This window comes from Mauremys mutica, chromosome 2 (genome assembly GCF_020497125.1).
Source record: "Mauremys mutica isolate MM-2020 ecotype Southern chromosome 2, ASM2049712v1, whole genome shotgun sequence".
NCBI lineage: Eukaryota > Metazoa > Chordata > Testudines > Geoemydidae > Mauremys > Mauremys mutica.
Genome location: NC_059073.1, coordinates 290382182 through 290397538, shown reverse-complemented (window position 1 = coordinate 290397538; position 15357 = coordinate 290382182). Strand labels below are relative to the sequence as shown.

Below are 15357 nucleotides of genomic sequence, written 5' to 3'. Positions count from 1 at the left end.
CTGTCCGGCACCTAACGCAATGGGGCTCCAGTCTCTGCTGGGGCCTGGGGCAGGGCGGCTGTCCTAGGGCAGGAGAACCTGGGTTACAAGAGGAGACTCACCTGAGAGGAGCCCGGCAGCAGGATTTGGCAGGGAGGAGGGTGGCTTGGAGGAGTTACTGGGACTTTCCAAGACTGGAGGCCTGGCAGGGAGCTGGGGAACCCAAGGAGACTGTGTGGAGCTGGAACTGATGAAAGGTGTGGGGGGGCTTTTGTGATTTTGAGTTCTGGTTTTGACAAGCACTGTTGGTGAAGGGTGAATTAAAGGATTCTGGGCTGCGAAGGAAATGGGGAACATTGGGTTCTTAAAGGGGCGCTGGGGAAGGGGAAATAGAGGCAAGTGATAGCCAAGGCACAAGGGCCTCAAAGTGCTCCTGTGATACAAATGATCATAGGGCTCGAGTGGCTTTAACCAGGGTTGCTGGGGACACTGTCCCCTTTCTGCACCAGGGCTGGGGTGTAGCAGGGCTCTGCTGACATGGAAATCAGAGATAAGCCCTAAAGGTGTTTGGCCCATATCACTCTAATGGGAGTTGCTAGTGCTCAGCTCCTGTCAGGATCAGGCCCAAGGTGACCGCCACTGAGCACAGCCATTCTATTGCTGACATCCTGTCAGAAAGCACCACCAGAGTCCTGAGTCCTAACGTGGCTCTGGCAGTTTCTTGTGAGCTGGGGTGTCCCGCCATCTCGACTCACATCTAAGGGGGATTCATATCTTGTGTACTAGGCGTATGATCGTCACCACTAGCGCAGGAGTGTCTCCAACGCACTCTTAGCGCCGCCGTGCGTGCTTATGGGAAAGGTTTGTGATGCCCTGGGAATGTCCCCTCCCGGTTCCTGACCAGGACTTGGCAACAACCCAAGAAGAGAGCAGATCCCCAGTTTTACGCTCAACCTGGTGCATGTTGGGACAGGACTCTTTTCCATCTCTGGATTGTGATCCTCTGATCCCAAAGATGTTAGATACCCTCAGCTCCCATTGACTTCAACAGGAGCTGCAAGTGCTCTGAAACCGCTCAGTCGTCACACCCAGGTCCTCTGGACCCAATTCATGGGCAGGCCAGGGTGGTCCTGCACCTCAGCTACTTCCCAGTTGCCTCAAAGCCCTGGCTATTCATAGAATCATAGAAGATTAGGGTTGGAAGAAACCTCAGAAGGTTCTAATCTGGATGGGTTCCCTAGGGAGGTGGTGGAATCTCCATCCTTAAAGGTTTTTAAGGCCCGGCTTGACAAAGCCCTGGCTGGGATGATTTAGCTGGGGTTGGTCCTGCTTTGAGCAGGGGGTTGGACTAGATGACCTCCTGAGGTCTCTTCCAACCCTAATCTTCTATGATAAGGGGTGCAGAGTGATGTTCTGGCAGAGAATGTGTTGCATTCCCCTCTCACGGCGGATATACTGCATGATCACAGCATACAACCAGCTAAAGAAGTTAGCTGAAGGGGTGGAGGCCTGTGCTTAACATGCTATGTTAAAATTCTCCTTATGATTTTTACAGGGAGGAGCATGATTTAATTGCCGACTGAGCGCTGCATCAGAAAACCCTGACAAGGTTTTAACATGTATTTTCCTGGTCCAACCTTTCAGGCAAACCACATGCAGCGCTGGTTCCATTGTGGACACGCAGTGAGTCATATTCCTAGCCTTGTCTAGGCCTATGTCAACTCCTACATGCGTTACCGGCTGCCAGAAGCAAGCAGCTGTTACTGTATGGCCCCAGGATTGATTTCCAGTTGACCCGGCTGGAAACAACAGAGCCGGAGAGAAGAAAAGAAATCCACCTTCCCCCTGCCCTGCAGCTGTCTCCGCAATGCTCAGCTCCTTTAATTTACAGCAGCCGCATTGCGGTACATGTGGGGACAGGCGAAGGCTGTAAAAAATAGTCACAGTGTCATATGAACCTAGGATCTAGCTTGTCACCAAAGCGGGAGAGAGAGGGAGAGGAAAAGAAGAGGGGAGGGGAAGACTGGGAAAGAGTCTGAAAGTCGGCCCAGGTCCACTGTAGCCCATTGAAGGAAGCTAATTTTGTCATCAAAGTTCAACATTTTGAGGAAAAATTTCAACAGCCTTTTCAAGTTGGAAAACTGTTGACCAACTCTATGAATAACGTCTGCCTACAGCAGCATTTTAGAAGGTGTCACGTGGATACAGACATACAGAAACTAATGTCTATGTTCTGGTATAGTCATCGACGACACACTCCAGGTCAGGTCAGCTGATAGTTGCCCAGAGGTCTAGCACAGAATGGTTGTGCTGCTCCATCGTGCTATAAGTAATGAAGTGATTACAAATCTCCTTGTTCTACTAGCCTTATTCTCATCTATATGGGGTCAGTTCTTAGACTGGAATGGCTAAGAAGGACTCTATCTTGAAGCAGGTTTCAGAGTAGCAGCCGTGTTAGTCTGTATCCGCAAAAAGAATAGGAGTATTTGTGGCACCTTAGAGACTAACAAATTTATTTGAGCATAAGCTTTCATGGGCTACAGCCCACTTCATTAGATGCATAGAATGGAGCATATAGGAAGAAGATACATATACATACACAAATTGAATCTAGTTCCCCATGTTAAGTATCCTCACCCCTTCTTGTCAACTGTCTAAAATGGGCCATCTTGATTCTCACTACAAAATTTTTTTTCTCCTGCTGATAACAGCTCATCTTAATTAATTGCCTCTTAGAGTTGGTAGGGCAACTCCCACCTTTTCATGTTCTCTGTATGTATATATATCTTCTTACTATATGTTCCATTCTATGCATCTGATGAAGTGGGCTGTAGCCCACGAAAGCTTATGCTCAAATTAATTTGTTAGTCTCTAAGGTGCCACAAGTACTCTTGGTCTTTTTATCTTGGGAAACTCTTCAGCTAATCAATTTCTTTTGTATGACATTCATCCATCCAACCCTTCTCTTACCCGCCACTTCTAAGATTAACATAAAGTGACTACAAATTGAAAACATATATATATTAATTGCCATACATTAAAGCAGATTTTTCAACACAACTAACTGAACAGAGCTGAAGGGGGGGGAAGGAGGGGGGACAATGCTATTCAATTCTTCCCCATTTTTTCCAAAATTTGAAATTTTGAAAACTGAAAAATTTCAATTTGTGAACTTCAAAATTTCCAGCTATGAAAAGAATTTCAACAGCTTGTTCAAAAATAGGGGGGAAATGGTGACAATTTAATATAATTTTTTCCAGTGTTTTGTTTTAATTGTCAAAATTTGAAATGTTATTGAAAATTTGAAATATTTGGCCATTTCAATGTGTAGATCTCGACTCGCCATCTGAGCAGATATGGTTTGGTGCTTTTCCTCTCCATTCAGTGACTGACATGGCCTCTGTTGGGGTGAGAATTGAAGGAACATGAACAGGCACCAGCTTCTGCAGGCAAGTCAGCAAAAACCTCTCTGCTATTCTTCTCCAGGAAACAGGGCCGGCACTTCCACTAGGCAACCCTGGGCGGTCACCTAGGGCGGCAGGATTTGGGGGGCGGCATTTTGCCATCCTCGGTGAAATTTGGTGGCGGGGGTCCTCCCACTCCGGGTCTTCGGCAGAAATTCAGCAGCAGGTCCTTCACTTGCTCTGGGACCCCGCGCCGAAGTTCCCCGAAGACGGGGCGTGGAAGGACCCCCCACCGCTGAATGCTCAGAGGAGGAGCGCTGCCACCTAGGACGGCAAAAACCCTGGCGCCGCTCCTGCCGGGAAAGATGCTGGAAGTGATCACTGTCTTAGGGGATTCCGGTCTGGGGAATGCCACACAACAGCCTCCTGTGACGTGCCCTTGGGATCTCTTTTATGTCTCGTAAAAATGTTTCCATCAAACTTAGTTTTAGATGGAAAATTGAGATTTTGACTAAATGAAATGTTCACAAATAGTATCTGCTTTCCATGGAAAATGTAATTTTTTTGTTAAAAAAAAAAGCACCTGAAAACTGAAAAATTTTGGCTGAAAATCAAAATATTTAAATTCAAATATCCCGCTGTGGTGGTTCCTGGGTGTTGTAGGTCAGTTTCCTCATGCCCTCATTTTGTTACATGGGCTGGCCCCCATCTCCCATTTTCACCACACCCAGGAATTCCCATGATGCACTCTCCACACCTCACTGTGAGGAGCACAGGAGATGTAGTCTGAATAGGGAGCTGGACTGATGGAGGAGAATGGGAGCATGAGACACCTGAACTACAACTCCCATGAGGCACCACGGCAGCATTTCTGAATTGAAATATTCTGGTTTGGGCCTGAAATATTTTGGCTTTTGATTTTTCTTTTGGTATAAAGGGTGAAATTATCTGTGGAAAATGCCCATTTCCAATGAGCTCTACTGTCTTTGGTGATTATCCCAACCCTGCTCCCAGGTGGAACTTCTCAAAATGTAATAAAGAAGGGTATTTCAATAACTCCACAACAAGCCTATGCCAGAAGCTCATAATGGGCGACAGGGGCTGGATCACTTGATGATTCCCTGTTCTGTTCATTCCCTCTCGGGCACCTGGCATTGGCCACTGTCAGAAGACAAGATACTGGGCTGGATGGACCATTGGTCTGACCCAGTAGGGCCGTTCTTATGTTCTTATGTTGTATAAGATGCTCAGGTGACTCCAGAACAGCTTTCTGGCACAGAAAGCTGCCACCAACATCTGTTGTGTGAGCATGACTGAAATCAGAAAAACATGTTTCTCTGCACCTGAAAGACTATTAATAGGAAGCAAGATTATTGCTAATGCCTACTGCATCTGTTGCTGCTCCCGGGATGCCAACAGAATAGCTATGGCACGGCAGCTAGGGATTAGAGAGTGGTTCTCAGCCTGCGATCCGTGGACCCCTGAGGGTCCGCAGACCATGAGTAAGACATCCGCGAATGGGTGCCATTAACATGGAACTGTGGTTTTCCACCTGTGGTCCACGGACCTCTGGGGTTCGAATTATTATCTCTAAGACTTCCAAAGGGGTCTGGCACCTCCTTTCAAAATGTTTAGGGGTCCGCAAATGAAAAAAGGTTGCGAACCGCTGGATTAGAGCATTGAATGAGGAAATCAGGACTCCTGGTTCCTACGTCCAGCTCTGTAACTGATGTCAAGCAACTTACTGAACTTCTTTGTGGCTTGCTTTCCCAGCTTGTCAAATGGGACTAATAATGCAGAGTCATTCCAGAGGGACGTTATAAGGTTTACATGGTTAGCACTTGGAGGATAGGTGGAGGTGCTGGGTACATGAAACACTGCTGTCCCTACATTGTGCACCGCTCTCTCCCTGACTGAAGCAGCCTTTCTTATCAGGGGGGTCCCATCTGGTGTCTGAGAACTGCCCATTTTCCTCTTAATTCACTACGTCCACCCCCAAAACCTCAAAGAGCTCTGACGAGACCCCATCCCAGAGCCGTGCATGGCTGAGGACGCTGTTTAATTGATGACAAATTGCCTTGTGTCTTTGGTGGCCCAGGGCAAAAAGCATCTCTCCAGCAAGGGCCTGAGTCAAAGCCATTTGAAATGAATGGAAAGACTCCCATTGACTTTAGAATTCAGCATTTCCAGGGCTCTTTGTTCCTACCAGTGCAGGTTCCATTGTCAGCACTTGGGCGAACAAGCAGACTGCGATGGGCTTTCAAGCCTATACAGGTTGACCTGACAAGGTCTTCCACCTGCACTATCAGGCTTCCACTGTCTTTTTATGAATAGGGCTGAGAAATTAATTGCAATCTGTGAACTCCTGGGTGGAGAAAACGCCTTGTTGTTATGATTCCCTTGTAACTTCCGAGGTGACGAGATGCTGAACTGCTGCTAAGCTGTCTCTGGCATGCCTGATATTTCCCTCTCCTCACGGCCATGTCCAATTCGGTCGAAAAGGGAATAGTCCGGTTACCTGCAGTTACTGGCCTCTGCCACCACGGGGCGGGAAGATCAGTAGCTGAGGCATCTCACGTTGCTCATGGACAGCAGTGGCCAGCTGGCTTCTGAGTGGCTCCAGCCTCTCCAGCAGAGAAATAGGTATGGGGAGGGGATCCTGTCAGCTCCGTCTGCCCTGCTGTCCCTCAATTGCCCCCCACCCCCTCGCTGCAGGCACTGCCCCCCCTCCCTCTGCCCTGCCATGTCCTGATTGAGTAGGCAGGCACGCTCCGCATCAGCTCCTCCCAGCCTATCTCTGCAGGTGTCAGGTGAGTCCTGGGACTGGGGGGAGCAAGAGATGACGGGGGAGGGAGCGACAATGCAGGAAGGGGGGAGAGGAGTGAGCAGGGGGCAGAGCCTGGAGGAAGAGGCGAGGCTGGGATTGGGGCCTTGTAGGGAAAGGGGTGGGGCAGGGTGTCCAGTTGTCAGCAGCTAGAAAGTTGGCAACCCCTAGTCCTGCCCTGCGAGAAGGTGTCGGGCTCTAGGGCCGTCAAGCCAGCCATGCAACGTCCTTTTAGCGCGAGCAGACAAAGCGCCGCCCTGGCTGATTGCTCTCATCTCTCACACTCCAGGTGACATGGCTTTGGCATAGCATCTGCCCTGGTAACTGGAGAGGCAAAGAAGCCTGGGAAGCTTTGCGTCAACGTTCTCCTTTTAGATGCCGGGAGGCTTGTCCGACCTTTGCCCCAGCGAGGTAGCTGCTGTGCTCCTCCCGTCGCGGGGGCGGGGGGGGAGGGGGCTCTTGAGTGTGTCATTTCAGCTGGACCCTCAGCGCTTCTCGCACTTCGTGTTTCACCTGGCTCGTGCCTGAGCAGAGACAACTGCAGACGGGAGCTCTGGCAGGACCAAATAGAGCAGAAAGAAATGTGAGATGCCCGCCGGGCGTGCAACTCTTGTTGGCATTGAATCTAAGATTGCCGAAGAGCAGACGACCTTCCATTTGGCAGGGGCTGTTGGTACGTATCATTTCAGTGTGCTCACTGGCCGGTAGATTCTGAGGCCTATGGACTGGCCGCCTCCAAAATGCCAAATAGGAGCTTTAATCCTTTCTGCCTTCCTTACAAGCAGAGGAGGGATAGCTCAGTGGTTTGAGCTTTGGCCTCCTAAACCTAAGGTTGTGAGTTCAATCCTTCAGGGGGCCATCTAGGGGCAAAAATCTGACAGGGATGGTACCTCATCCTGCTCATGAAAGCAGGGGACTGGACTTGATGACCTTCTAAAGTCTATTCCAGCTCTTTGAGCTAGGTATACCTCCATATACTTAGGGTGAGGCAGTGTCCTGAGTAAGAGCCAGCATAGTAACTTGAAGCTACTTCTCAAAAAAATGATCTTCATCTCTAATAATCCACAGCTCACTAGAGATCTCTGGAAATCAGTGACTAGCCAGCAGAACACAGAATGAAACTGAACATCAGGCTAGAAAAGCAAACCAAGCATCTGGGTTATTTTCACATCCACCTTGGTTTACAGGAGGGAAATTCTGGCTGGACAACACATAATGGACAATTGTGGTTTTTCAAGACACACAAGTAAACATAGTATTATTGTTTATCATTTGTACTACCAGGGCACCTACCAGCTCTAGTCATGGAGCAGGTCTCCTTTGTGCTAGGCACTGTCCAAACACAGGACAAAAAGACGGTCTGTGGCCCAAAGAGCTTAAAAACTAAGTACAAGTGAGACAACAGGTGGAGACAGACAGATGGACAGAGCCCGTAAGCTACCAATGACGTCAAACATAAATGAATATAGGTCCCATAGGGGCTTGCATGATGGGACCCCTGAATGTTGCATTAACCCAGAAAGAATGACAGAGCACAAGAGAATATTGCTGGAACTGCTGTTCCTCTGAAATACTGGGGACACTCCCAGTACATTGTAGATTTTGAACTGGGGAAATTGTGTCATTTCTAGGAATGCTTGAAAAACGGTGATATTTTGAAAAAAGTCAGGCTGCCCTAGTCCCTACGTTGATGGTGGTGAGGTTTTTTTAATCAGAACAAAAGCTGACATTATCAAAGCTTCCCTGGGAAACTGGGCACACAGATCCTATTGATTTTAATGGGAACTCATTGGTCGAGTCCCTAAGGCAGTTTCGGAAATCGCAGCCACTATGGTCAAACCCTTCTTTCTACAGAGACTTTTGGTATCGCACTAGAGTGTGAATGCTTGTGCACATGCGCATAGCTGTGTTCTGCTGTATAAAGGATGCTGGCTACATATCCGGCCACCTTGGCTCCTTTAATCTCCCTTGGGAGCAGGGCCGGCTCTAGCAATTTCACCGCCCCAAGCACGGCGGCACGCCGCAGGGGGCGCTCTGCCGCTCGCCGATCCCGCGGTTCCGGTGGACCTGCCGCAGGCGTGCCTGCGGATGCTCCACCAGAGCCGCGTGCCACCCTCCCGGCAACTGGCAGAGCGCCCCCCGCAGCATGCTGCCCCAAGCACGCGCTTGGCGCGCTGGGGTCTGGAGCCGGCCCTGCTTGGGAGAGGCCTGTGTGTATGGTGCCAGGGGCCTTAGGGTCTGTCCACACTGCAATTAGACACCCGCGGCTGGCCCGTGCCAGCTGACTCGGGCTCAGGCCATGGGGCCGTTTAACTGCTGTGTAGACGTTTGGGCTCGGGCTGGAGTCCTGCCTCTAGGACCCTGCAGGGTGGGAGGGTCCCAGAGTTCAGGCTGCAGCCCGAGCCCAAGGTCTGTACTGCAGTTAAGCAGCCCAAGCCCGAGTCAGCTGGCCCATGGGTGTCTAACTGCAGTGTGGCAGACCCGTTGTGCCTTATCCTCTCTTAGGAATCAGAGAGCTGACGTCTAAAATTGAGACTGTTCTTGTCTCAGATGGGAACTAAGACTGACAATCAGCTAAGTACGGTACAGCAAAGGCTCAGAGCTCCGTCACTGCTGGAAGGGCTGGTCACTCAGCAGTAGGTGAACTTTAAAGGTACCAGGCACAGTCCAGTGGACATAGAACAAAGAGATTGGAACCTGCAGTGCAATCCGCTCCCCCCCTCCCCTACACACACCCCTTCCCCGGAAAAATTTGACCAAGCTCCAACCTCATGCCTAAAATCCCTAAACTCTCTTTCCATTTAAGTGCTAATTCATAACAATGCCATAACCGACCGCTCTAAAATAGCAGGGTAACTGTCTTGTCCTTTTATAGCAGTGCCCCTATTGTGGGCCCTGGCATGTGATGGGCTGGGTGAATGACACAATGTGTGACATTAAGGGACCGGCAGGGATAAAGACCTCTGCTGGAGGAGTGACTTGTGCTCTGCTTTATCCTTGAGCAGCCACCTCTGCTCTGTCTCTCTCGCTCCCTCTCCGTCTCTTTTCCCCCCCTCTTTTTAAAACAAGCGAAAAAGCAACATGCCCCCCAAGAAGCCTGAACCAAAGAAGCCCGAACCAAAGAAAGAGGAACCGAAGGCAGCACCTAAGCCAGCGCCACCACCAGAGCCGGAGCCGCCCAAGGAAATCCCGTTTGACCCAGCTAACATCAAAGTAGGTATCTTTTCGACCTAGCGCAGGAGGAGCGGCCAGGGCTGTTTGGAGCAGGGTTGTTGCCGTCTGGGCATTATGAGGTTAGGGCCGAGCCTCTCTGGAGTTACCCTTTGTCACTTGGCCGGGTCCCGCTGCGGGAGGTGGGCAGCAAAGGGGCTGTGCCCTTGGGCCAGCTCTTGGAGTCAAATCTGCAGTTGAGCAACGAAATCAACCTCCCTGGGCTTCTCTTTTCCCAAGAGAAAAGCTGAGGGCTGAACTCCACTTGACACGGGTTCCGTTTGATCCTCTTCCCCCAGCAGGCACGGTTAGAGGCAAATCCATCCCTTCCGCCTTTCCACATGGGGATGGGAACTCTAACGCAGCGGGCTTTGCAGTGCCAATAAAAAAATACTTGTTTGCCTGAAAGCAAGCGAGTAAAGCCACCCACGGGTTCTAAGAGCAGCATAACACAGTGGCGGATGAAACCTCAGTGTGCACGTATGCTAGGTATGCGGAGAGAAACCCGGGCGAAAGTCCATGCATGCTGAGCATCCTGCTGCCTTAAGGGACTGCCCCGAAGGATAACCAAGTGCAATGAACCTAATTCCATTCTACCTTTCTCAGATCATCTCTGTTACACGGCTGATACTCTTGATCCCTTGAGAATTTGGTTAAGTCGTGGTCATATGCCTGTGTTGGTGTGTATTTCCTTTCCTATATAGCACAGAGAGGGCCAGATGTTCAGCTGGTGTAAATCAGTGTCGCTGCTTTGACTTCAGCTGTGGCTGTTTACATGAGCTGAGGATCTCGCCCAGACTGAGAAAGAGAGCAAGAACGTATCCAAATGTCAGTGTCCGAGGTGAATTACCAGAGGGTTTGCCCCATCGATTCATACAAAATTAACGAAAGAAATATTTGAAGACGGGGCAGCTACATTTACACTTCGCTCTTTCTGGGCCGCATTGAAATTCAGACACCCCCTAGATGTCTTTAGGAATCACTTTCTCACACCCTTTGCGCGTTAAAGGCTACGCAACAGACGGAGGCCATCAGGCAGTGGCAGGTCTGTCTGCTTTTTGCAAAGGGTTTGCTTTTGAGCCAGGAAATGAAGGACCCACCGTGGCCTTTCATACAGCGAACTCTGGTGGGAACATGAGCCTGATCCTCAGGTGGTGTAAATCAGAATATTTCCACAGACTGATTTAAAACGATGCCAAGGTGCAACCGCTGAGGATCTGGCCCATTGCTTTCATAATGATCCAACTTGTTGCTCGGGAAGTGTCCTGAGGACTGTCTGCATTTAGGACAAGCAGAAGATTTTAAGGCAACGGTGATAAAATGGGTAAGGCCGGGGAGAGAGGGGGCAAAGAAACCTGCAGCAGAACAGCCTCTCAGCTGGTGTAAACTGGTGTCACTCCATTGAATGGAGAATGGAGTCAGATCCTCAGCTAGGGTACAAAGTTCATGGGGCCAGACCCTCAGCTGTTGCACATTGGCATAGTTTGACTGAGGTCAATGGAGCCATGCTGATTTACACCATGCTGATTTACACCCAGCTTCTCTGGGACATTGTGTGTGTGTGGTGGGGGGGGGGGATGGTAATACCCCCAGCAGCCTTTCCTGCTAGTTAAAAAGTCAAGGCAAATAAAAGAACCGGGGAACGCCAAAGGGCATGAATGGGTCACTCTGCTGCCTACGTGGGGTGCTCGTTCAGCTCAGAGCAAGGCCCACAGGCAGAGTAGCAGAACATGGCGGGTGCTTTGCCCCCCAGAGAGATTGTCACCCCCACATTCCAGCTGAGGGTTTCCGAGAAAGGAAGAGCTGGGCTGGGACCTCCTCTGGTTTCTTTCACATAGCAAGGGCCCCAGACATGACATAGTCTGCAAATGGCGGACCAGGAAGAGGAGATCTATAGCCTCCTAGTAAGAGAGAGGACAAACAGGCATAAAAGGACTCTAATGATAGTGGTTATGGGTCTAGCCTAGGACTTGGGAGGGGTAGGTTCCAGTCCATGCTCTGCCACAGATTTCCTCTGGGACCTTGGACAAGTCACTTAGCCTCTCTGTACCTCAGTTCCCCATCTCTACAATGGGGATAACCGCACCGGCCTACCTCATGATGCGTTCTGATCCTCAATACATTAAAGGTTGCAAGGCACTCAGATTCTACAGTAATGAAAGCCATATTAGTAGGCTAGAGAGATGGGCATCACTACATTCAAAAATATATATATTTTTAAAATTCACCAACTTTTCATAACATCTGAACACAGTTTCATGCTACTAGTTTTCCAAAGGGGCAGATTTTTCATTTTAAAACAAATATGCTGCACCTTTTCTCCATGGGAATGATCTTTCATCCTCCCAGACCAGAATTTTCAAATACAACATATTTTATAAAAGGGAAAAAGGCCATTTTTTTTGTGGGGAAATGTAAAAACTTCCCAGTGGTGAGATCTATCCGTCTGTGGGATGGGCTCCACGGGAACCAATTGAAAACCATTACTTGGCACGTTTAGAACTAGACTGGCTAAACATTAGTAAATGCACAGCAGGGAGCGTAGCTACTCTGATTCTTGGGGCCAGAGATAAATGACCTTTTCTACCTCTAGATTCTATCTTAATAAATAATGGACTAAAAGCCTGATTTTGCACTCCAGAAATGAATGGGACTTTTGCAGTTGACTTCAATGAGTTCAGGATCAGGCCCTATATTCTTGTCTCTGTTACATTAGTGGTCCTGCTATGAGCAGGGGGTTGGACTAGATGACCTCCTGAGGTCCCTTCCAACCCTGAGATTCTATGATTCTATGAAATCTGGAGTAATTCCATTTAAGTCAATGGAGTGATTCGGGAGCTGTAGTGGTGGATGGGAGCGCAGGATTTGGTCTGACACTTTGGTACTATAAAGGACATTAGCGGGATCAAAAGCACATTGAAGTCAGTGGAAAGGTTTCTGTCTACTTCGGTGGGCATTGGACTGGGCCCATGAAGAACATAAGCCCTTCCCTGGATTTTGTCTCATTGTGACCAATACCATGAACTTTCTGCACAGTCTCTTGGCACTGATAAATCTGCGCCTGAGCCTCCCGCCCCTGAAGGATGAATTGTTCTTCAGACGTTCTGGAGCCAGAACATTGGGTTCTTTATACACATGGCACGAACTGCCTTCATTCCCGGTAGCGTGCTCCTAATGTAGGAGGGGGGCAAATTTTGTCCTGCATTCTGCACCCCTGGATTGCACAGGGCATAAATTGAGGCAGGATTTGGCCCCAGAGTGGTGCCTGTGAAGAGTCCAGGGGGTTTGGAGTCCGAAGACCAAGTGCAGTAGGTCATAGAAGATTAGGGTTGGAAGAGACCTCAGGAGATCATCTAGTGCAATTCCCTGCTCAAAGCAGGACCAACACCAACTAGGTCTACGCAGGGAGCTAGAAGGGCTGAGCTAAGAGTCACCATTCCAGAAGCTTGGTCAGATGTCTCCATTCCATACGCCCATCGTAACAATATTCATGAACGTACGTGTCTTGGAGACGGGATGAGCATGGTTTTTTTCACTGGGCACCTACCATCCTAGAACCTTGAAAGCCCACCTCTCCTGCAGGGATTTCTTGCCTTGCAGATTGCACACCTTGAGTTTCTGGTTAAAAAGCTCCCCTCCTCTTTTGGCAGGAAAGGAAGGATTTTAAGGCTCTGGGACTACTGCAGCCCTGAAGGAGTAAAGCTCAGTGGGGAAGGGATAGCTCAGTTGTTTGAGCATTGGCCTGCTAAACCCAGGGTTGTGAGTTCAATCCTTGAGAAGGCCACTTAGGGATCTGGGGCAAAAAATTGGTCCTGCTAGTGAAGGCAGGAGGCTGGACTCAATGACCTTTCAAGGTCCCTTCCAGTTCTAGGAGATTGGTATATCTCTAATTATTATTACCTATATATTGCAGCAGGTGACAGGGAATATGAGATCCCTACCAATTCTCAAAGGCATGGGTTCAGGTCACAGGCCTGGAGAGCATTCGGAGAGCCCGTGCTGTCCCCTGGCAGGGTAGCAGAGGAGAGGCAGACCGTGTTCTATTAGGATCCAGCAGCCACCCTTGGGATACACCACAGCTGAGGCCTGCCTCCCCTCTGCTCGTCTTCTATAAATGGAAGGGTCTTTCTCCCCCCCGCGCTGTGTCCCCTTTCTGTAACAGGAGGCAGGAAAGTGTGATGTTGCACACAGCATACACACCCAGGGAGGGGGCATCTCAGCAAGAGGGATCCAGATCTGGCCTGTCAACACAATCTCTGTTTCCTCTCACAAGCCTCCTCTGCGGCGAAGGGCTGTTGTCTTCAATTACCTCCAGCCGGTTCTCCCTCAGCATTCAGGAGCCTGTTGCCAAGACTGGATCTGTTTTATGTATGCAATACAGCCCATGCCATGCTTCGAATACCCTATTAGTAATTTACTCTGGCGCTTACGGATGGATCCCAGCAGCAAAGATAATTGAAACACCAGACAGTCATGGGACAGTTCTAAAGGCAGCTTTGCTCTTTTGTTCACACCTTTATTTATCGCAGCGCCTGTAACGTCAGAGGTACAGACTGTCCTCCATCAGGCTGGGCACTGGTGGGCTTTTAATCTTCGGAGAAAGCACCTTTTTCCCCCTCTCCCTTCTGAGCAGCTGCCTTGGGTTGACTTGAATCTGGCAACTAACTGCAGGAGTTGGTCACTGTCTGATGCGGCGGGTGGTATTTGGACTCTAGGAAACAAGTGTATGCAGTAGCACTGGCCTGGACCTGACAGTCCCTCGGGGGTTACTCGAGTAAGAAAGGGGGGAAGATCGAGCACTTTCCTTCTAAGTAGAGATGGGGCTTGAGTCACCAGAACTTGCTCCAGTTCTTGGAGCACAAACAGGCCCAATGTTTAGGGGTATTCCCAGAAGGAACTGGTTTTGAAAGCTAGTGAGGGGGAAATAGGGACAGGAGAGCTGCCAGGTTAGATACAGAAGGGCAGATCGAAGGATCAGAAAGTCAAGCGGAAGAAAGGGTTTGTGGTTAAGGAACTATATTGGGACCCAGGAGATTAGAGCCACTCTGGGACCCCTCCAAGTGTCACATGTTTTTCACCGTTTACCCTAATTCAGTCCAGGTTATGGAACCGCAGGAAACTCAGGCCTGAGCACATTCAAAACTCAAGCTGGGGGCTCTTTGAAAGCAGACCCTGGGTTGCTTAAAACTGGACTTGGCACTGTGCAACTCCTGGCCCAAACTACCACAAAACTAGCCAAACACATCTACCTATCTAATCCCCATACACCCCCCCATCTATCCCCACGCACCATATCTAGCTATCCCCATACACCCCCTCTATCTATCTATCCCCACACACCATATCTATCTATCCCCACGCACCCCCTCTATCTAGCTATCCCCACGCACCATATCTATCTATCCGCATACACCCTCTCCATCTAGCTATCCCCATGCACCATATCTATCTATCCCCATACACCCCCTCTATCTATCTATCCCCACACACCATATCTATCTATCCCCATACACCATATCTATCTATCCCCACGCACCCCCTCTATCTAGCTATCCCCACGCACCATATCTATCTATCCGCATACACCCCCTCTATCTAGCTATCCCCACTCATCATATCTATCCATCCCCATACACCCCCTCTATCTAGCTAGCCCCACGCACCATATCTATCTATCCCCATACACCCCCTCTATCTAGCTATCCCCACGCACCATATCTATCCATCCCCATACACCCCCTCTATCTAGCTATCCCCACGCACCATATCTATCCATCCCCATACACCCCCTCTATCTAGCTATCCCCATGCACCATATCTATCCATCCCCATACACCATATCTATCCATCCCCATACACCATATCTATCTATCCCTAAGCATACCTGTCCATCCATCTATCCCCTTACATACATGTCCATCAATACACCTAATTATCTAT

General features: G+C 49.5%; 1 protein-coding gene across 1 annotated transcript in view; it reads left to right on the top strand.

Annotated features, from left to right (window-relative positions):
- The first annotated feature begins 9288 nt into the window (after positions 1 to 9288).
- MYL3 (myosin light chain 3) overlaps positions 9289 to 15357 on the top strand; it is a 47270-nt gene continuing 41201 nt past the window's right edge. Inside the window, exon 1 of the mRNA XM_045005745.1 lies at positions 9289 to 9420. Coding sequence (XP_044861680.1) covers positions 9289 to 9420 — 132 coding nt within the window. The remainder of the gene's footprint in view (positions 9421 to 15357) is intronic.